This window comes from Martes martes (assembly GCF_963455335.1).
Source record: "Martes martes genome assembly, chromosome: 5".
In the NCBI taxonomy this organism is placed as follows: domain Eukaryota; kingdom Metazoa; phylum Chordata; class Mammalia; order Carnivora; family Mustelidae; genus Martes; species Martes martes.
Genome location: NC_137892.1, coordinates 35,928,499 through 35,951,704, shown reverse-complemented (window position 1 = coordinate 35,951,704; position 23,206 = coordinate 35,928,499). Strand labels below are relative to the sequence as shown.

General features: G+C 39.2%; 1 protein-coding gene across 1 annotated transcript in view; it reads left to right on the top strand.

The window, feature by feature from the left end:
- Positions 1-23,206, top strand: part of MAN2A1 (mannosidase alpha class 2A member 1) — a 167,646-nt gene that overhangs the window by 44,829 nt on the left and 99,611 nt on the right. The window contains exon 5 of the mRNA XM_080804167.1: positions 15,692-15,819. Within this exon, the coding sequence (XP_080660293.1) occupies positions 15,692-15,819 (128 nt within the window). The remainder of the gene's footprint in view (positions 1-15,691; positions 15,820-23,206) is intronic.

Below are 23,206 nucleotides of genomic sequence, written 5' to 3'. Positions count from 1 at the left end.
GTTTCCTTGTAATTAGTTAATATGTGTTAGTTATGTGTTAATATGTGTTAGTTAATATGGACTGGCCGTTCCCCCGATTTCCTTTTGGGAAATGGTCTCTCAGCCACGTCAGATCCTCCCATCTTCCTGCCTCAGGTCAGACAGACCAGCTATGGCCTGAGCTCAGCTAATGTATATTACTGCCTAGCATTGTGAGTCATTAGTAAGCGTCTGAGTGAAACGAGGGTGGACAGATGGAAGCAGGAGAGGCAGACGTAGAGGGAAGGTTGTAGGTCATCCCTCACAGTCCTGGTACATTCACAAGACTCTTCCTGTCCTGGTCCCTGTGATCCCTGTAGCATGGCCTGTGATCCCTGTAGCACAGCCTCTCATTTTCTTCCAGCCCTTCGTCAAGCCTGGACTTGGCATCCTCCGTTCTGTGTGCCCAGCAGAGTCTCCCAGTACCTTTCCTCTCCACAGTTGGCAGGTGTTGTTGGCAAACAAGAAAGCTAGCTGAGGTATTTCCCCTCAGATCCTTTGTTGGAGAGCTGGATTCTGAAAGACTGCATGGTCATCAGAGACCCAGCAGCTGGAGAAGATGTCCCTGTCCTAAATAGGAGTGGCCGAGGGGAAGAGAGGAGCTGGGGCTGTGGGAAGATGGGGAGATTTATGAAGTGTTTGCTCCCTGCTGGGTGAGGCTGCAGAGGCCAGGATTAGCTTTCTCCACTCAGCTCTTTGTTTTGTGACAAGTAAGCCAAATAAGAGCTTTGGCCTGTCTGAAGGTCCTGCTTCACAAGAGTATAGGAAAGAGTCCAGCTACCTCTGTAGGAAACTGGGCTTGCTGCCTGCTGCTTTTCGTAAAGTGAGGCCATGCTTGATTCTTCCCAGCACGGCTGTGTTAGGGAGCCGCCTTCTGTGGCAGTAAGGACCTTGGGGTGGAGCGGCTTCTCTGTAGGATGGGACTCTCCAAGAGCCCTCAGGTTGAAGTATGGAGGTAGTGATTAGTGTCTGTCCCAAGATACAGCTTTGCTTCAGTCCTTGGACCTCCAGATGAAGGGCTGTTGCCCAAATCTCTCCGAGTCCTTTCTCTTTATGATTGTGACTCCATGTTGATTGTTCTTGTAGGGCAATGGCAAGTCAGTACGTGAATAGTTTTAGTTTCATCTGCGTAGTATCTGCCAGAAAGGCCACCAGTTTACGGCATGAGGAGAGTCCCCTTCTCCTTAGTCTAGCTTGGTGCATGTCTCTCTCTTTCTACACTGTTAGCCATTTTACTTAGGTTGAGGTGTATGAAATTGCCAGTATTTCACCATTTTTGACGTACAAAATATCAATTTCATGGGAGTCAACCTAAGGTTAAGGATAGAAAATGGTAAGATGTTGGGAGTGGGAATGCAAATTAGAATGTAATGCTAATTTATTGTCTTAAACTTCTTTGACAGATGCTATTTTGGCAATGGGAAATATTCTGGAAGATAGGCCTGATCTTGATGATACCATTTTGCTTGAAGAAAATACTGTTTTTGTTTGTTTGTTCTTTTTGGTTTTTTAAAGATTTTATTTGAGGGAGAGACAGAGACAGCATGAGTGGAGGGAGGGGCAGAGGGAGAGGGACAAGCAGATCCCCCCTGCTGAGAGGGGAGCCTGACACAGGGCTCAATCCCAGGACCCCGAGATCCTCTGAACCAAAGTCAGGTAATTAACCAACTGGGCCACCCAGGTGCCCCAAAGAAAACATTGTTTTATGATAACATTAGGGCAAATGAGTTTTGTTTCTGATCAAGCTTTGTCAAAGTTTTCTCCCTTCTTGGTATAATCATTCACTTTTATTCACTTACTACATTTGTCTGTGGAACTAGGGTGATAGCATATTTTCCCCTACTTACTTAAACATAACATTCTTAGTATTTCTTGCCTAAATACATGTTTTGGAGAAAAGTTAATAGATGTATAGGTGTGCTCTCAGGATTTAAAATTCTGAGCTTGTACTAAGTGGTGTTACTGATAGAATTTTTTTTTGACTGCTAGTATAATACTTACGCAATGGCTTATTTTTTCCTTTTTGAAGATGAGTCTATGGATTATATGTCTGTACCTAAATTTGCAAGCTAGCTGTTGCAGAACAGAACCTGTTAATTCCAGCAGAGTTCCATGTAAGCTTTTATTGTCCCTGAAGAATACCAATTGATTGTGGGAACTTAACAGAAACATAACTCAAATGATCCCCATAATCTATTCTAGCAGCGACTTGTTTGATTCTCACCCCCTGTGGCAGCAGTATTCAGCTCTATAAGCTTTTAAAAATGAGAACCTAGTTAACTAAAGGGAGATCCATGCAAACAACATCTAGCTTTTTTATTTTTACTTTTTGTGATTCAAAGTAATTTAATCAATTATAGTCATGGTGCCTACTTGTAACACATATCCAGTAGATTTAAAAGAAACTGCCTCCCATTAAATAATCAGCACATTTTCTGTCTATGCTTGTTTTATTTTTGAAAATGACTAGGATGTTAACATACTTTTTAGGCTTCATATTTGAATATTTTCCGGCTAAATGCAGTTAAATACTGCATGATGTTTATAATACATCAAAATGTGAATCCTTATTCAGAACCAAGCAGCTGAAACATTAGCCTTAGCATTTCCTTGACTAGCGCCCAGCAGATTGCATGCTTATTTTTCCTCTGGGCTCTGAGACACTGAGACAGGATTTTAACAGTGCATGTGCTCTTGCTGTTGAGACTGGTGTTCAGTGAAGAAGCCCAATGAGTTGTTGGAATCTAGAACAGTTTATGTGTTCACCGAAGTCTTGACCAGCTTCCATGTGGACATTTTGGTATGAAATAAGGCTTCACATGTGTGTGGGGAGGAAAGGTATTAAAGCGAATGGTTATTGACATTACGGCTAATGAAAATATTTTATCTTCACCACATTGCTGGGTTTTATTGCTTTGCCAAGAATGCAAAATCTTTTTTTTTTTTAATATTATTTATTTGAGAGAGAGTGTACACATGAGAGAGGGAGCACTAGCTGGGGGTTGGGGGTAGGAGCAGAGAGGGAGGAGAAGCAGACTCCCTGCTGAGCAGGGAGCCTGATGCAGGAGTCAATCCCAGGACCCCAGGATCATGAACTGAGCCACCCAGGCATCCCAAGAAGGGAAAATTTTTCATCTTTCTACCAATCCCTTCCATCTTTTTTCCTAGATTTATACCTAAGTGAACCTTGTACTATTTTCTTAACTATCTGTTTGCTTATTGAAATCAGACAAATGTTTGAGATCACCTTCTTAAATAATACAAATCTAAACTTATTGATGTACATTTCAAGTTTCACTATAAAAATGTACCTTTAAAGTTCTCATACAGGTTAATTTATTATACGTTTTATACAGGTCAAATTTTACGGTATTTGACCGAAGGCTGCTGTAAAATTTGCAGAGCAATGAGAAGTTAGAGTGTGTCTTGTGATGTTCAGAGTAAATTGCAGATTTGGATTGATTTTAGAGCCTAAAGATACATAGCATTTCATCAAAGGAATCAAAGCAATTCACCGGTGTCTAAAATAATTTGGGTTATAAGTTGAAGCAGCAGCGGATGAGTATTTGAAAAAGTATAAGGTCCGCCCCCAGCTCCTCCACTCCCAGTTCAGTTCCTGGGAGGCAGCTCTCCTAGCTTCTGCCTAGCCCTCCGTCATTTCAGCTGCCTGCTTCTGTTTACATTGTGGATACTGGCAAAAGCCCTGAGGGACTTCTCTGCTGCTCTGTCTCTGGATATTTCCTTGGTCCCCCTGAAGTCTTTCTTTGCAGTGTCAACCCTGACCACTCCACTGTCCTTGAAATTCTTTCCGCTTTTGTCTTCTGTGACCCAGAGCTCTTTCTCTCCTGGGTCTCTCCCTGCACTGCTGAGCATTCCTTTTTCATCCCCTCAATTTCCTCCTCTGCTCACTTCCTCCACGTCCCTTTCTCGCCCGTGGGGTCATACCTTTTGCTTCTTCTCTTCATCCTGCAGGCACATCCACCCTGTTGTTGTAATTACTAGGTGTCTGGGCTGTTTCCAGATCTAAAGCTCCAACCTCAACTTCTTTTTTCCCTATTTAGTGGTAATAGTAACAGCTAACACTTCCTACGTGCTTAACGTATACCAGGCATGGTGTAAGCTCTTACATGAATTTATTCAGTCCGTCCTATAGCTTCCTTATGAGTTAAGATGAGTTAAAGTTTCCTTATGAGGAAAACTGAGGCAGGGGTGTAAAGGAACACCCCTAGGATCCTCCAGCTAATAAGTAGGACACGAGAGCCAGGCAGCCTTGCCCTAGAACCAGTGTCGTTAAGCATTGTGTGTTCTGTCTTTCCATCTGCCGTTCAGGTCACATCCAGTCAGTCCCCTAAGCCTTGTTAGTTACGCCTTTTTAAGTATTTCTGTGCTCTGAACCCCAGCTCCATCCCCATTACTCTTTGTTTCCTGCTGTTATGAACACCTCCGGCTGGTCTTCCTGTTTCTAGCTCTGTCTCTTCCAGGTGTCCTCCATTTCTCCAACAGAGTTGGGTTTCTAATATACCATTCTGTCCATGCCACTTCTTGGCTTTGAAATGCTTCAGTGACTCTTCGGTGTCAAAAGGTACAGACCCATCTCTTTTGCCTGGCACACGCTGGCCCTTGCTCTGATTCCTCCCTGCTTGTCCGCCCTTACCTCCGATCACCTCCTGCCTCCCATTCTACTCTTAGCCCTGCTGAGCCACGGGGGTGTCCTCAAACACATGCTATTTCTTGTTTAGGACTTTGGCCATGAGTTGAAGCTTAGATTTTTTTTTTCCTTTTGTGCACTGGATAATGTCAGTCTTACTCATTTTTCAAGACTCAGCTGAAAGATTATCTGATTTCCAAAGCCTTCCCTTATTTACTCCACATCATTTATTCAACAACATTTACTGTGCTAGGTTCCAGGGATATAGGAGGTGAGTAAGACAGGCCTGATTCGAGTCTTCAAGGCAGAACAGGGAAGACATGTAATTAAACATAGTATCACAATAAAGTGTTTCCTTCTATGGAAGTAAGAAGGGTGTCTTCGAAGGCTTCCTGAAGCAGGTGGTATTCAGGCTAAAACCTGAAAGGGGTTTGGAATTAGCCACTCAGGTAAGGGTGGGGAAGGAATTCCAGGTTATGAGAGGAGAATTGTGTTTATGGGCCAGGGATTAGCAAGAGCTTGGCATGTTCAGACACCTGGAAGAAGTTTATGAGGCTGCAGCAGTGGAAGAAGGTGTGTTTGCTCAGGCTGGTTAATGTCTAGTCATCAAGGAGATGCAAATTAAAACTACTGCAAGATTCTATCCCAGACCCTTTAGAATGGCTAAAATTGTAAAGCATGACAGCACCAAGAGTTGACAAGAATGTGTAGCAACTGCAACTCTCATGTTGCTAGTGGGAAAGTAAAATGGGACAGTTGCTTTCTGAAAAGCCCCCAGAGTTTTCCAAAGTAAAACATACATAATGAGACCTAGGAGCCCCCTGCTAGGAATTTATCTAAGAGAAATGAATACATGCTCCCAGAAAGACTTGTTTAAACCTTTTCATAGCAGAATCTTTCATGGTAATTTCAAACTGGAAACAGTTCAGATGTCCATCCACAAGATAATAGATGAAAAAATGTAGCATATTCATGCAGTGAAATACTGCCCAGCAATGAAAAAGAATGAATTACTGAAATACCTAGTACTATGGATTAATCTAATGAACATATTAAGCAAAAAAAGCCTGACACCGAAGAGTAAATATTGTCGGATTTTATTTCACGAAGTCTAAGAGTAGCTAAACTTATCTGTTATGGTAGAAATGATGAAGTAAGAATGTCTTTCTTTTTTGGAGCAATTGAGGCAGGAAATGATTGGAAGGGGGCATGAAGGAACTCTGAGTTAAAGGAAATAGTTTGTATCTTTTTTTTGGTGGTGATTACAGGGATGTAAACACTTGTCAAAACTGATCAAACCAAACACATGTGTATTGTGTGTTGTTTTCTCAATTAAAAGTCCTTTAAAAAATACAGTACAGCCATAAACATGATGATAGATCTGTTTATTAACATGAAAAGGTATGCATTGGTATAGTAATAAGTAAAATAAGTTGGTTAAAAACTGTGCCTACCATAACCCCTTATGCATTTATAGCAAGATGGTAGATTTATAAATTTTATTCTTTAATCTCATATTTTCTGATTCATTTTGAATGAGCATTTTATTTTGTTTTAGAAAATGAGAAAATGAAGTAATATTCATTATACAGTGAAATATTTAAAGACTATCCTCTTTTTTGCTGTTGGTTTTTTTTATTTCTTTAGTTTTTGTTTAAATTCCAGTTAGTTAACATACACTGTTATATTAGCTTCAGCTGTACAATGTAGTGGTTCAACACTTACATGCAGCGCTCAGTGCTCATCACAAGTGTTTTCTTTTTTTTTTTTTTAACATTTTATTTATTTATTTGACAGAGAGACAGGGGTCACAAGTAGGCAGAGAGGCAGGCAAAGAGAGAAGAGAAAGCGGGCTCCCCACTGAGCAGAGAGCCCGATGCGGGGTGCGGTGCCCCCACAAGTGTTTTCGTTAGGGGTGCCTGGGTGGCTCAGTGTCGTTAGGGGTGCCTGGGTGGCTCAGTGGGATAAAGCCTCTGCCTTCGGCTCAGGTTATAATCCCAGGGTCTTGGGATTGGCTGTTGTTGATAATACTGCTATAAACTTTGGGGTACAGGTATCCCTTCAAATTAGTATTTTTGTAACCTTTTGTTAGGGTAGTTCTATTTTAACTTTTTGAAGATACTCCATACTCTTTTCCAGAATGGCTGCACCAGTTTGCATAAAGAATATCCTTTTATTAAAACTTTATAGAAATGGGGGCATTTGTGTGGCTCAGGTAATTGTCTGCCTTCGGCTTGGGTCATGATCCCCTGGCATTGGGATTGAGCCCTGTGTCAGGCTTCCTGCCCAGCAGGGAGTCTGCTTCTCCCTCTCCCTCTGCTGCTACCCTCTGCTTATGTTCTCTCTCTCTGTTAAATAAATAAAATCTTAAAAAAAAAAAAAAACAACCCAAAACTTTACAGAAGTGATTAATCGAAGGACACCTGAGTGGCTCATTGGTTAAACATCTGCCTTCGGCTCAGGTCATGATCCCAGGGTACTGGTGTGGAGCCCTGCGTCAGGCTCTCTGCTCAGTGGGGAGTCTGCTTCTCCCTCTCCCTCTGCCCCTTCCCCCTGCCCGTGCTCTTTCCCGCTCTCTCTCTTTCCCTCTTTCTCTCTCTCTCTCTCACATAAATAAAATCTTAAAAAAAAAATGATTGAGCCATCTAATATGGGAATATTCTTAAATAACATTTTTGTACTATAGCTATATTAGTTATCAATGCTTAGGAGAAATTAGGGTATAATATTTATGGTTTGGAAAAAAATTTCATTTAATAAATGTTTTAATGTAAGTCCAAGTATATAAAGATATAAAGGGTACACAGTGAAGAGTAAGAGGTGAACCACTCCTGTCTCCTTGTCATCTATTTCTTCCCACAGGACACAGCTGCTGTGAACTCTTCTATTATAGATACACAGGAAAACATACGTAGATAGACCTGTGTGCAAATACATGTGTATTATGAAATGATAGCATTCCATGTTCATTGTGCTGATTATTTTTTTAGTGAGTCTATTTTTTTATTATAAAAATACTCATAACATAAAACTTAGCATCTTACTGATTTTATTTGTACCATTTGGTAACATTAAGTACATTCACGTTGCTGTGTAGTCATAACTGTCATCTGTCTCCAGAACTTTTTCACGATCTCAAACTGTGACTGTACCTGTTAAACAATAACTTGCCATTCACTTTCACCCCTGCCCCTGGCATCCACCGTTCTTTCTGTTTCTGTAAGTTGAACTACTCTAAGTACCTCATATGAATGGAATCATTCGGTATGTGTCTTACTGTGTCTGGCTTTGATTTCGCTTAGCATAAAGTCTTGAAGGTTCATCCATGTTGAAGCATGTGTCAGAATTCCCTTTTTAAGGCTGAATAATGATACTTTATTACACGAATATACCACACTTTACTTATCCATTCATCCATCATTGGTCATTTGGGTTGTTTCTCCCTTTTGGCTATTGTGAATGATATTGTTGTGAACATAGGTGTTCATGTATCTGTTCAAGTCCCTGCTTTTAATTCTTTTGTGTATATATCCAGAAGTGGAATTGCTGGATCATGTAGTAATTCTATGTTTGAATTTTTGCAGGACCCCCTTGTTTTCTGCAGCAACTGTACCGCTTTACATTGCCATCCACAGTGTGCAAGGTTTCCAATAGCTCCACATCCTCAACACCTATTTGCTGTTTTTTTTTTTTTTTTTAGTATAATTTCCATTCTAATGGGTATTGTACCATGCTTTTTAATCTTAGTGTATCTTGGAGAACCTTTCAGGAAAGAAGAGCCCTTCTTTTTAAAGACAGTATAAAAAGATGTTTTTTTGACTGTTCCCAGTGGGTGACCATGTAGTTTTATTTCTGATCTTTTGTGAATGCATGGAATGTATCTTTATATTTAGTGTGTATAATGCTTCTGTTTATTTTTATACTTTATTTTCTGACTTAATTTGAATGAACATGTATAAAAGTGCATATGTATTTTACAATTTGATAGTTACTGCCAGCAATATGTACCAGTACCAATTTCCATACACCTTTGACCTCATAGTATATTACACAACTTTTTGATCTTTCCACTGTAGTTAAGTGCAATTGACATCTCTTTGAAGTTTTAATTTTCATTTCCTTATGAGTGAGACTAAATCTCTTTTCATTTTGGGGAGGCAGTCATTTCTGAAATATATGCTGCATATTCTTTGTTGACTTGTCTTTTGAGTTGTTGGTACCCTTTTCTAATAGGAGCCCTGGAGTGTTAAATGGTGTGCAAACTAGGTGTGACTCTCGCCCTCACGGGGCTTACAGTCCATGGAGGGAGAGAAAGACTGTAAACATACAGTGTGTAATTTAATTTTGTGATAAATGCTATGAGAGGAAAATTTTGGGTTATATGAAAGATAACAATTTAGGTGGCTGGGCTTTGGATGAGATGTGGTGGCTAGGAAAGGCTCCCAATGGATCCCTAAGAGCCAGTGAGGCAAGCGTTGGGGTGTGGGGGGTGGGAATATGCCAGGCAGAGAGGACAGTGAAATGAAGGGAGTATGGCTGGAACGAAGTAAGGAAGGAATGATAAGAGAGAACACATTTGCCATCTGTCCCTCATGTTCTAAATCTTTATACATAAATTTTTTAAAGATTTCATTTATTTATTTTAGAGAGAGAGAGAGAACGTGTGAGCAGGGGGAGGGACATATGGAGGGGGAGAGAGAGAATCTCTAGCAGATTCCGCAGTGAGCACAGAGCCTGACATGGGTCTCGATCTCATGACCCTGAGAGCATGACCTGAGCTGAAACCAAGAGTCAGATGCTCAGCCAACTGTGCCACCCAGGCGCCCCCTTGTGTACGATATCTTTAAAGACAGGTGTCAACAATATTCAGAAGTATATGATGAATTTCCCCAATTAGTATTGTATGAGAAGTCTTAAAGCGGATTTTATTGTTGTTCTCATATATTAGTTACTTCACACGAAAGGCGTATGAATAGGCACATGATAAGCAAATGTTTTTAGGCTATTAATTGATTCATTGGGAGCCTCCATCTTTTTGAATTTTCCACTTAGCTAAATTTTTATTTAAGAATGAATCCCTGTACATCATCTTGTTTTATTTCATATTTCCCCAGATGTATGATTACAAATTCAACTCGTTTTCTCATGTGAAATTAATTTGTGATTCTTTGAAGCTTGCTAAATGATGCATTTTTTTACTACTGAGTTATCTGTAACAATTTCGCCATTAGGGAAAAACGCTCTTTGAGTCTGTCTTTCTATGTGTGACCAAGTTCCAAATGTGTGATAAGTCTACATAGGGGAAAAAGTGACACTCAGAGAAAATGATTTGCAGTTCCATGTGCTCGGCAAGTACATTCATAAGTGTAAAATCTGCATCTTAGGCAAATCGAGCTGTGACAGATATGCTCAGCCTAATTTTTTTTTTTAAAGATTTTATTTATTTATTTGGCAGAGATCACAAGTAGGTAGAGAGGCAGGCAGAGAGAGAGGAAGGGAAACAGGCTCCCTGCTGAGCAGAGAGCCCGACATGGGGCTCCATCCCAGGACCCTGGGATCATGACCTGAGCTGAAGGCAGAGGCTTTAACCCACTGAGCCACCCAGGCGCCGCTGCTCAGCCTAATTTTGATCAGTTATTTTGTTAAGCTTTTTATACCAAATTCCTCAGCAGTGAAATAGTAGAAACAGAAATGTGCCATGCTGTTACCAGTAGTTACAAGTCAACCATTTAAAAACGTGAAACAGGAGTGTTGTTAATTTTGAAAGTTCGTGCCTGGTTTCCCATTTTCTGTATGTATATATTCTTTTCTTTCCCTCCCTTTCCTTGTCTTTTCACTTCTGCTTCTAGATCTCATGTTTGTTCGGAAATATGAGGGAAAATGTACACGCAAAAAATTTGCCAGAAGCCAGTCTCTTTGGCAGAAACCAAGCAATACGTTCTATGGAGTGGGCATGTCTTTTTTGATTTTGTGTTCCTCTGAGCTAGAGAAAGAGCTCAGTTGTTTCTTGTTGAGCACTGGGTGCATGGAAATTGGAAGCACCTGTATTTGTTCTAAGTGACTTTTTCCATAGCTATAGGTATTTCCCATTGCTTGATTAAAAAAAAATTAGTCTCAAATATAGAGTTGCAGTCTGTCTTAATTTTATTCTCATCGTGTTGCTAACAGTGGCAATTTTAAATAATTGTACTTTTTTGTAGACTACCATAGCTTTTCTGTTATTACTTAGAAATGTTTTTCTAAGTCTTTCCTGAGGTGGTGTTTCTCTAGACTGGCAGTCCTACTTTTTGTACAGTTGCTGTGTTTCTCAACCATCTGGTTAATGTTTTACTCGTGTTTCTTTGGACCTTTTTGTTTTTCTGTCATTTACGAATACTTAACTGCATAGAATACAGGCATCTACATGGGAATTCTGTACCTTTCTCTCTTCTGCATTGCTGTGTATGGGTTTTTGTTTTTGTTGGGTTTTGGTTTTGGTGAGCGTTTTTGCCTAACCCAGTGAATATTTCATATCCGACCAACCATCCTGCCTCTAAGAATCTTCCAGTTTATCATCTGGTTTTCACCATTCTTTTGTATAGACTAGGAAAACCAGACAGTTCAGTGGAATAGGAGGACTTACCAACCTGATGGTTTGGCCAGTTGTCTAGTCACTGTTATATTGCTTCGTATTTCATTTCATGTTGTCGTCGTCGTCGTCGTCTTCTTCTTCTTCTTCTTCTTCTTCTTCTTCTTCTTCTTCTCCTCCTTTCGGTTTTTCTTCTGCTTGATTAGAGACAGTCCTAAGAAAAGCTAAAACCTGTGTCTTTTCTGGCCTGCGACTGTGGCATCATTCATGCTTGTTGTGACCTATTCATGCAGTTTTCCTTAAAAAATGTATCCTTATTATGGGCACCTGGGTGGCTCAGTTGGTTAAGCGACTGCCTTCGGCTCAGGTCATGATCCTGGAGTCCCAGGATCGAGTCCCAGGATCGAGTCCCGCATCGGGCTCCCTGCTCGGCAGGGAGTCGGCGTCTCCCACTGACTTCTCTCCTCTCATGCTCTCTCTCTCCCTCATTCTCTCTCTCTCTCTCTCTCAATAAATAAATAAAATCTTAAAAAAAAATGTATCCTTATTAAAGCTGATTTTCTATCGGAGATGCTCTTTCAAAGTATCAGTCTTTTGGCTTGTATGACATAATAACTTGGCTTTCTTATGAGTTTGCTTTAAATCCCTCTGATTCAAGCTTTTGTAAATAAAAGTGTATCCCGTTCTTTTCCACTAACATAATTTGCTACTTTAATAGTATAAATACTTTAAAATTTTATTTCTCTGCCTTATGTTCTGACCCACTGATGTGTCTTTTTCTGAGTAGGTCACAGTTACGTGGTAGCTTTTTAACTATAAAAGTTCCTTTCTCCAAGGGGGAGTGTAGGTTGCACCTCATTACTGTTTTCTAGAATGTTCTAGGCTATTTTCTCAGATTTATTCTTTTTATCTTTAACATTTCTTACTGCCTCTCTTTCCTTTTATATTTTCTTCTGCTTGGTCCTCGACTCTGCTTTTGGTTGTTTTCTCCTTACGCCCTAGCTTCTCTGTTTCCTCTGTGTTTTAGTCCCCTCAAGCTTAATTTTTATTTTGGCCTCTTTTCCTGAACTTTTCTTCTTTGGTTAGCTCCTTTGGGATGTCTCACCATCCTATCAAACAGCTTATCCAAAATTATATTTATGACCACAAAGTGACCTCCATTCTCACCTCCACTGTTGAGTGTCACACTATGGTGCCGTTAGACACCAGGAATTAACACCCAAGCCATATGTGCTTTAGTACTTTCTTCTATTGCCTGTCGTTGCCCAATTCCCATTGATGATTTTTCATGAGACACATCCTCTCTCATCCTCTCTCTCCCTCCTCTTCAATATTTCCTAAAGCTTTAATATTCTTTTTTTTTTTCTTAAGATTTTATTTATTTTTGTGTGTGAGAGAGAGCAAGCAAGAGCGGAGGGAGAGGGGCAGAGAGAGAAGCTGGCTTCACGATGATCAGGGAGCCTGATTTGGGATTCAATTCCAGGACCCCAAGATCATGACCAGAGCCAAAGGCAGACCCTTAACCGACTGAGCCACCCAAGCACCCCACCGCTTTCATATTCTGCGTTGTACCACCTCACACCTGGATCATTCAGACTCCTTTGCACCTGGCCGCTTGCTGTCCAATTTATTTTGCATGTGTATGTGAGATTCATGTAATCCAAAACTGCCTGTAGATACTGACTTTGAGCCGAGAGTCTTGTTCGTTAATTCCGCATTTATCTCACAACTATTAGAGTGCCCCTTACAGGCCACATACACTTCTCAGTGCTGGGTGTGGGTGAGTGAGCGAAACAGCAGGTGCTAGTCCATGCTCTCTGGGAGCTTACATTATGCTCTCATGGTGGCTGGAGTGCGGGGGAGGGCATGGAAACTAACAAGGTAATTCTGGTTGGTGATAAATGCTATTGTGTGAGAACGTGGTGGTATGGTGGGAGGATTGATTTAAGTTAGGTGCTCGGGGAGACTTCTCTGGGTAGGTTTTATTTGAGCTGAGACATGAGTACACCTGGTACCAGTCAGTTTGGGAAAAATAGGAGGAAGAGAGTAAGTAGGTAAAAATATTCTGGAAAACATTTTAATGCGTGGGAGGCTTTTCATGCCTTCCAAAATTAAGTGACAAGTTGATCTTTAAGATAACCATTGTGTTCGAATAAGAACTCAGTACGGATTACAGTCATCTATGGCATAATGGGGAGGGAAGAAAGGCTAGGTATACAAATGGACCTGGGGAAACTAGTTGCTGTATATAGTAGGTGTGATTCTTTTCTCAGCTGTTTTTGGAGCCCATTCATGCCTCTGGGACAGGGATCATGTAGCAAAAGAGAATTGAGATGAAAAATTCCATCATTGGAGTGATTTTTTTAATTTTACTTTTGATTTCTTAATCTGTAATTTCTATTTTCTGTTTGGAAGCAGCAAAGACTTTGTTTTGACCAATTTATTTCTGAATTTTTCCAAAAGATCTGTTTACTGGAATGCTAAGATAGGGAGCCAGGTTTCTATATTTGATGGCCAGAGTTTAAATCCCAAATCGGTCCTGATGTCTCAGGCTTCCAGGTACTGGCCATAAGACATAAGTGCTGGGTCTGGGCCGAGGCCTCCATAGTGTGGCTAAATCTGGCAATCACCAGAAAGATGTAGGGAGAATTGGCTGGAAGCAGTTTGGCTGTAAGAATAGGACAAAATAACCTTGGACTTAGTTGTGTTATTAAAGAAATGCTTTTTTTTTTCAGAGATTTCCAGCTTGTATATCAGAAGTTCTTGATTTGGGCCTATGAGAATCTAAGGTTTGGCTAGACATTTGGGTTTTTTTAGACACTGTAATGACGTTAGCCATCATAATTCCATGTAAAATTATGTTAGTTGGTGATTCCCATGGCAATACAGATTAAATTAATATTTAAAAATTTTAGGGGCACCTTGGTGGCTCAGTGGGTTAAGCCTCGGCCTTCGGCTCAGGTCATGATCTCAGGGTCCTGGGATCGAGCCCCACATCGGGCTCTCTGCTCAGAGGGGAGCCTGCTTCCCCTTCTGTCTCTGCCTGCTGCTCTGCCTACTTCTGATCTCTCTCTGTCAAATAAATAAGATCTTAAAAAAAAAAAATTAAAAAAAATAAAAATTTTATACAAGGGATTATTCATTTTTAAAATTTGTGTCCATTATCCACTCTGTCATGGATTATATGATTATGCATATGTTTGAATAAATGAGATGTTGTGTTAATGTAGTGGATTCTGTTATAGGTTTTATAGGAAAATGTTTATCTTTTATGCTTCTGGGCTACTTCGACTAAATTTGGCTGGGTACTTGGCTGTTGGGGGTAGGTATCCAGTGATGTGTACCCTTATTAGAGCTGCTTTTCTATCTGAAATTCTACACTATTTTTCAAACCATCTTACTGCAAACTGACAAATCTATGGCATTGAAGGTGTTTGCTTAAATTCTTGACTTCTATACTTCCTTGGACACTTCTTCACATTTTTAATAGTCTATGATTTTGTTTTTTTGGAGGAAAGGATCTTCTTGTAACAATTCAGTTGTTCTAGGGCTTGAAATCTAGTTACCTTGATAGTATTATGGCAAAGGAGTACCCAATGGACAAAAAATGGTAATGCTAGAGTTTTTCAGTCAATAATGTAAAAATAAACTATGTAGACACATTTTTTTTTAAAGACTTTATTTATTTGACAGACAGAGATTACAAGTAGGTAGAGAGGCAGGCAGAGAGAGAGGGAAGCAGGCTCCCTGCTGAGCAGGGAGCCTGATGCAGGGCTTGATCCCAGGATCCTGGGACCATGACCTGAGCCGAAAGCAGAGGCTTTAACCCACTGAGCCACCCAGGCGCCCCTATATAGACACATTTTAACTGAATCTGGAGCAAAGTGCTTTATAATGTTTTCGGTACTCCCAGAGGCATGTTATCTACTGGCTTTACCTTTATTATTATTACTTTTGTGTAGTTTGCATGATTAACTCACCATTGTCAGAAGGACTAAAATAAATATTGGTTTTTCAGTATAGGTATATTGAAACAAATATCGTGCTTAAAAATGACAGTCCTCCAATAAACATTCAGCATATACTGCAAGGAAAGCACTTTGCTAGGTGCTTTGTAAGGTTCAGAAATAAATCAGATGTGTCTCCTAATCTCAGGATCTTTAGAGTTGTCTGGGAGATCACAACCTTACGAAAAGGAACTTCCAGAGTCACCTGCAGTGGCTTTGCTTAGGAAAGGATGGGGAGAGGGGTCACTGCACACACTTTACTAAAGATGTTTTATCACTAGGGCCCCAAAGTTGAAATTTATTCCCTGGTTTAAAAACATTTTTTTAGTAACTTGTATAAATACTGGTTATACTTGGTTGATGGCTGTCCCTAATGTTTACACTATTTTGAATCTTTTATTTAAACTTTTCTTATATATGTTACTGTTAACTATATTATTTTCTCTCTAGTTTGCTACAGAATGGTCAATTTGAAATTGTGACAGGTGGCTGGGTTATGCCTGATGAAGCTGCTGCACATTATTTTGCCTTAATTGACCAACTAATTGAAGGACATCAGTGGCTGGAAAAAAATCTAGGTATGTATTGATGTCTTTCTCCTTCATTTGGACTACTTTGGGTAATTAATTTTGGGGAACGTGAGATGAGGCTCTGTTTTATTTTTTTAAATAACCAATTTTCCCAGTATTTTTTATCCTTCATTAATTTATGATGTCTCTTCAATCATAAGCTAACTTACATAAATATAATATGGTCACTTTTAGGGTCATCTACTTTGTAATCTATTATTTTATGTACTCTTCTTATTAATTATAGAATAATTTTTTTCTAACAGTATCCCATTGGGATTTTAATTTTATATTAAAACTATTTGGTTAGAAGAGGCAAAACCTAATTTACTTGCCTAAGAAAAAGAACAACCAAAGAAAGTTATTAGTTTTGTCATTGAGAATTCCAGAGGTATGGTAGGTTCAGGTAAGGTTGGATCCAGGGGACTCAAATTATATTGTGTGGACACTGTCTCTTTTGGCTCTGCCTGCTTATTTATTTATTTATTTATTTATTTATGAGAGAGAGGGTCGGGGAGGAGCAGAAGGAGAAGGAAAGAGAGAATCTGAAGCAGTCTCCGTGCCTAGCACAGAGCCCTACATGGGTCTTGATCTCACTACCCTGAGATCATAACCTGAGCAGAAATCAAGAATTGGACACTCAGGTGACTGAGCCACCTGGGCACCACTTGGCTCTGCTTATTCTTGCATGGCTTTAGTCTTCTCCTGGTTCTCTTCACATGCTAAGATGGCCATAGGCAACTATGATTCTCATCTTCCCAGTCTAATCAGTAGAAGTTTTTCTTAATACCTTATCTAATTGCTTCACTTCTAATTAAGTGTATAATTCTGAGCCAGTTTCTGTGGCCAGAGGTATAGGGGCTGAAATCATCAAGGCGTAGTCAATTTATTGGAAATGGTCATGGGGGAGAGGGGTTTGTGGAATGCATGGTCAGCTCCACTGGAACCATGTTAATAGGTCCTCCCTGCGAAAGAAGGATCTTGTTATCCCAAGATGTGGGGAAGGGGCTGCTGCACTGATAAAAATCAGTTGTTCACTATAACTTGTAAGAACATGGGACTCATTTAAATCTTTGCAATGTCTAATATTTGCATCTTGCAATGTGTTATGTAATTCTTTTCAAATATTTCATATCTTAGTGTAGTTTTATAGCATTTAGGAAATCCAAGTCCCCAGACACCAGCCAAGGGCAAAGCTTCCAAGCAAGACCTTTCTAAAGATAGTACTTTCAGACCACCTGTATTATGTCTTTTCTGTATAGATGTGATAGCTGCAACTTATTCTGATAACAACAGTCATACCGACGATATGGCAAAAGAAAAAAATAAAGCAAATATATTAATAATTAGTAAATCTGGTGGAGTTGTTTATGGGAGTTCTTCATATTATTCTTACACCTTTTCTTTTAAGTTTGAATTATTCCAAAATATAAGGAATGAATAGGGGTGGCAGTGAGTTAATCTCTAACAAAAAATGGAAATGCCAAGAAATAAGTTCAATAAAAAACATGTATACTTACCACACAGATACTATGGAATTGGTTCGCTATGTTTAAACTGTATAAAAACAATGTAGTTTATGCTAATCACAGATGCTACTGTGATCGTGTATTGAGTTCGTTTCCTTCTGGAAGTCCAGAGTCTTAGTATGTACTGCTAGCCTGAGGGTGCCTCCATGACCAGCCCCCAGCAAATACCCTGAACATGGAGTCTCTCAGGGCTTCCTTGGTTGACAGCATTTCACTCTTGTCACAGTTGTTTCGATTGTTGTCAAAACATGGAGGGATTGAACCCATCGTGTGTGACTCCATAGGGAAATGACTCTTAGAAGCTTGTGCTTGGTTTCCCAGGGACACTGTGCCTGCCTGTGCCCTGCCCCCATGCTTTTTCCCTTTGTGAATTTTTGCATTGTATCCTTTCACTGTAATAAATCACAGCTGTGAGTAGGACTGTATACTGAGTCTTAACAGGTCACTAGATGGGGGAGGCAGACTTAGGGACCCCCTACACAGTGCCACTTTTCTTAAATACTTAATTGTCTTCTAAACCACGAATATTTTCTTGATAAACCTCAGTTTTGGGTATTGTTTTTTCCTTTACATTTAGCTTTTATTGACATATAAGTTAAATTCAGTGTAACATGTAAATCTTAACTATGGAGTTCAAGTTTTGGCGAAAGTATACCCAATGAGCCACTTTTTCATTACCCCAGAAAGTTCCCTCATCCTCCTCAAGTCTCCTGCAGCCAGCTGCTCCCTGATTTCTATCACTGTAGATTATTTTTGCTTATTTCAGAACTTCATATATATGAACTCTTTGGATCTGGCGGCCTTTGCTCAGCATAAATTTTCTTCTTACAATTGTATTGTCTCCTGTATCATAAAATGTACCCACTTAAAGTGTACAGTTCAGTAGTTTTGAGTGTGTTCACAGAGTTGTGCAATCATTACCACCACCTATTTTTAGAATATTTTCAACATTCCCCCAAAAGAAATCTCTTAACCATTAATAGTCACACTCCTAATTGCCTGCAACCTTCCCTGCCCTAGGCCCATGCCACGACTGCCCTTTTTTTTTTTTTTTTTAAAGATGTATTCATTTATTTTAGAGACAGGGAGAGTGTGGGGGGCAGGGAGGAAGAGCAGAGGGAGACACAGAATCCAAGAGTCCGCAGTGACTGCGGAGCCCAACATGGCCTGAGCCGAAATCGAGTTGGACCCTTAAGGGACTGAGCCACGCAGGTGCCCTCTCATCTGCTTTTTGTGTGTATGGATTTGACTTTTCTAGACATTGCAGATACACAGAATCCTATAGTATGGCCTTTGTAACTGGCTTCTTTTACTTGGCATGATGTTTTCAAGTTCATTCATATTGTAGCATGCATCAGTGCTCCATTCATTTTTATAACTGAATAGTATTATTTTGTTTGGAAAGACCACATTTGTTTCTCCTTTTTTCAGTTGATGGACATTTAGAGTGTTCCCCTTTTTGGCTACTGTGCATATGCTGCTATACACACTTCTGTAAGTTTTTTTTTGCTTTTTTTTTTTTTTATTTTACCTAGCAAATCTTTTTTTTAATTTAAATTCAGTTCAGTTAACATACAGCAGATTAATAGTTTCAGAGGTAGAATTTAGTGATTCATGAGTTGCATATAACACTAAGTGCTCATCATTTCATCACCCAGTTCCTTAATGCCCATCACCCAGTTACCCCATCTCTCCCTCCCCACATTTATGTAAGTTTTTGTGAGGACGTAGGTTTTCATTTCTTTTGGGTGTATACCTAGCTGATTGCTGGGCCATACGGTAGCTCTGTGCTTAGCATTTCAAGGGGGCCTAGTTATTTTCCAAAATGGCTCTACCATTCTGCATTCCCTCCAGCAATGTATGAGGGTTCTAATTCCTCCACATGTGCAACAGCATTTGTTACTGTCTTTTTCATTTTCACCATGCTACTGTGTATGAAATGGTCCCTCATGATGGCTTTGATTTGCATTTTCCTGAAGACTAATGATATTAAGCATTTTTCTTGTGTGTATTGGCTATTTGCATATCTTCTTTGGAGAAATGTCTGTGCAAATTATTTGCCAATTTTTATAATTGGATTCTTTGTCCTTTTATTGTTGACTTACAAGAATTCTTCATATATTCTTGATACAGATTTCTTGTCAGACAAGGATTTGCAAATTATTTTTTCCATTCTGTGGGTTGTTTTTCAGTTTCATGAAGGTGTCCTCTGATGCATATAAGCTTTGATTTTCATGAAGTCCTGTTTAGTTTTTCTTTCATCACTTGTGTTTCTGATGTCGCAGCTAAGAAACAGTTATCTCACTTAAGGTCATAAGAATTTACTCTGTGGTTTCTACCTAGGAATTTTATGGTTTTAGCTCTTACATTTAGATGATGAACACATTTGAGACTATGAATTATCTTTTTTGTAGCTTTGGCTGCGTTTTATAAATTCATGTTCTGTTTTGTTTTCTAAGCAGCTTAGAACAACATGTTATTTTGGATGCTTTATTTTTATATTTGGTCATGGAATCTTTTTTAAATTATTCAGGTTTTTGTTAATTTCTGCTTTTGTGAACTCTATTATACAAATATCATTATACATTTTTTAAAGTTGGAATTATTAAGGTTGTCTTTGGGCCCACATAGCCATTTTTCTAACTGTTGCCTGACTTCTGTTATGCTTTCATAGTAAAGGTACTTGGAATAATCCAGTTGTACTAATTATATTATTCATATAACTCATGTTCTAATTTTTAAGTCTATTAGGTTTGACAAAAATCGAATGGTGTATTCATTCTTTTTAATGACTATTTCTTGTCATTTTTCCTAACAATTTTTAGTTTTACATATTTTGATAATCTTAATCTTGCTTGATGGCACAAAATTTTTTTCATGACCTTTCTTGGTATTGGCAAACATGCCCATTATAAAACTTTGGCCCTTTTTTTTTTTTTTTTTTTTAAATGCTGTGCTTTTCCCTAAATTTGCCCGATTCCCCCTTTTGAACAATACTTGCCATACCAAGGAAAACCCTAGCAGGGTACTGGGGTCCTTTCTAGGTCTCATCTCCTTTCATGTCAGAGTTTTAAAAAATACGGTTTACATTCTTTCTTTTTTCTATCGTTGCCTCCTAGGGACTCTTTTAAGTCCACTGCAGCTAGGTTGTTGCTCCTAATGTGTCAAGTGAGTTTGATATGGAAAACATCCCTGACTATGCTAAAATCTGACATCACTGTAGAATTTGATGGTGGATTCTTACTCTCACTTCTAAGCTAATTCCACCCCTTTTATTTGGGACTTTGCAATCCTTTATTATAACTTTTTTTTTTTTGAAGTTTTTATTTACTTATTGGTCATAGAGAGGCAGAGAACGCACAAGTCGGGGGAGCAGCAGGGAGAGGGAGAAGCAGGCTCCCTGCTGGACAAAGAGCTCGATGCAGGACTCAATCCCACGACCTGATCAGATCATGACCTGAGCCGAAGGCAGACGCTTAACTGACTGAGCCACCCAAGTGTCCCTATAATTTAATTTTGATATAATTTCAAACTTATAAAAAGTTGCATGACAGCTGGGAAGGGCTCTTTCATATGTCTTCTACTCGATTCATATCCCCTTTTTTTTTAGCCATTTGACAGTAAGTTGGAGGCATCTTCCTTTATCTTCCAGTCTTTCATGGTGCATTTTCTAAGAAATAAGGACATTTTCTTATATAACCAGAAGAAAGTTACCAAATCCAGAATGGTGGTGGTGATAGAATACTATAATATAATTCATAGGCTATATTCAAATTGTCTCAGTAGCATTTTTTTTTTTTTTTTTTTTTTTTTATAAAAGGTGCTTCTTTTTTTTCCTTGAAGTCCAGGATCCAACCATGGTCATGTGTTGAATTTAGTTATCACAGCTCTTCCATCTCCTTTAATCTGGAACAGCTAGCGCCTCGGCCTTTTTTTTTTTTTTTTTTTTTAATTTCTTGACCTTGATATTTTTGAGGAGTGCAAACCTTTGTTGTAGAAAGTCTTTTTATTTGAGTGTGTCCGTTTCCATGTGATTACCTTCAGGTCATTTTCCCTTCCTCCTTTCCTCTCTTCCTTCCTTCTTTTGTAACCTAACCTAAACCAGTCTACTACTTTTGCTGGAAGATCACTGCAGTGATGTCCTGCTGGCCTCAGTGCACCCTGCTTTAATCCTGGTGCTGCTAGCCTTGGTCAGTTGCTTAATTTGTGTCTGTTGAGTTTCTTTGCTGTTACTATCACATTTTTCTTCTTTAATTCTTAACTTATTTGTGGGAGACACGTTGAGATTAGGTAAATACCCTTTTCCTCATCAGACTTGCATGTTGTAGTTTTAGGATCCATTGATGATTTTCTAACTCTGGCATTCCTTCTATAATTATTAGTTGGAATCATGTTGAAAGGAATACCTTCCCTTTTTATTTCCTTTATTTCCTATTTCTTTTTTTTTTTTTAATTTTCTTTTTATTTGGGACTCATGGATCTCATGGCTTCTTATTTTATTCAGTGGGTTATAATCCAATACTATCATTGTTTATTTTGATACCCCAGTTGTCACACATTTGGATAGTGGAAGCCCCTACAGGCTGTCTCCTGAGTTATTTTAATATGTTCCCATGATGCTTTGACCATTTCTTTACTTTATGCTTTAAGTATAAGTTCCAGGCTTGTTTGTATTTTCCCAGTCACCATCCTGGGATGAGCATTTCCTTAAGGTTATTTTTAATAGAGCATAGTGTCATATCTAGAAGCTAAGGTGTACTCATTGGTCTTGGGGTGTTACAGCATCTAGGCCTTCCTAGGACAGAGCTAGAAAATGGGTGTGGGTGTGTGTTTCTTAAAAAACCTTAAGTTAGGGGCGCCTGGGTGGCTCAGTGGTTTAAAGCCTCTGCCTCCAGCTCAGGTCATGATCCCACGGTCCTGGGATCAAGTCCCGCATCGGGCTCTCTGCTCAGCAGGGAGCCTGCTTCCACCTCTCTCTCTCTCTCTCTCTCTCTCTTTCTCTCTCTGCCTGCCTCTCTGCCTACTTCTGATCTCTGTCTGTGAAATAAATAAATAAAATCTTTAAAAAAAAACAAAAACCTTAAGTTAGTGCTGATGCCTCCTATTTCAATTCAGTGTTCTAAGTACATTCTGCTCTCCTACATTTACGTATTTGGTGGTTCCTTAACAGTGGGAAACCTGGCTCCCTTGTCTTAATTTGCCCAATCTTGGAATACAGGAGAAGTAGTTCCAGAATTGTTAAACCATACCACCACAAAAACAAAAATACTAAATTGAGTTCAAGATTTCTTTAGTTTTTAGAGGTGAATTGCATATGTGAAATACAAAAATATGTGGTTGGTTCTTTGAGTTTTGACACATATTCTTGGTCCTCTGAGAGTTCCGACTTTTTCTCCTGTCTTCTCTGTGGGCTTCCCAGCCCTGTGTTCATCGTCAGGATTGTTCCACAGAGTTCTGAGTATCCTGAATAAATAAAAGATCAGATTTGTATAATGCTGGATAACTAGTTGTCTTTCCTTAATCCTAATCTTTATATTTATTATGTTTATTTTTTTATACTGTACCCTGTGTGAAATTGAGCTATATCTTTAGTCTGTGGCTCTCATAATTGCTGTGAGTCAGTTGTGAAAAATTCCATTAATCCTTTCTGGGTAGAGAGAAAGTACCAGCATTATATTATGTTACAATTATATTTCATCAAGATTTAATGAAATATGGTAGTTATTTTGGCCAGTGCTGCTATTATATAAAAAGATGATTCAGAGCTGTTGTGAGGTATGAAAGACAGCCCGAAAATTCCTTAACATTGTGATTGAGGGGTACAGGTTGAAATATGTTAGCTCACTTTTCTTTATTACATAGCAGCA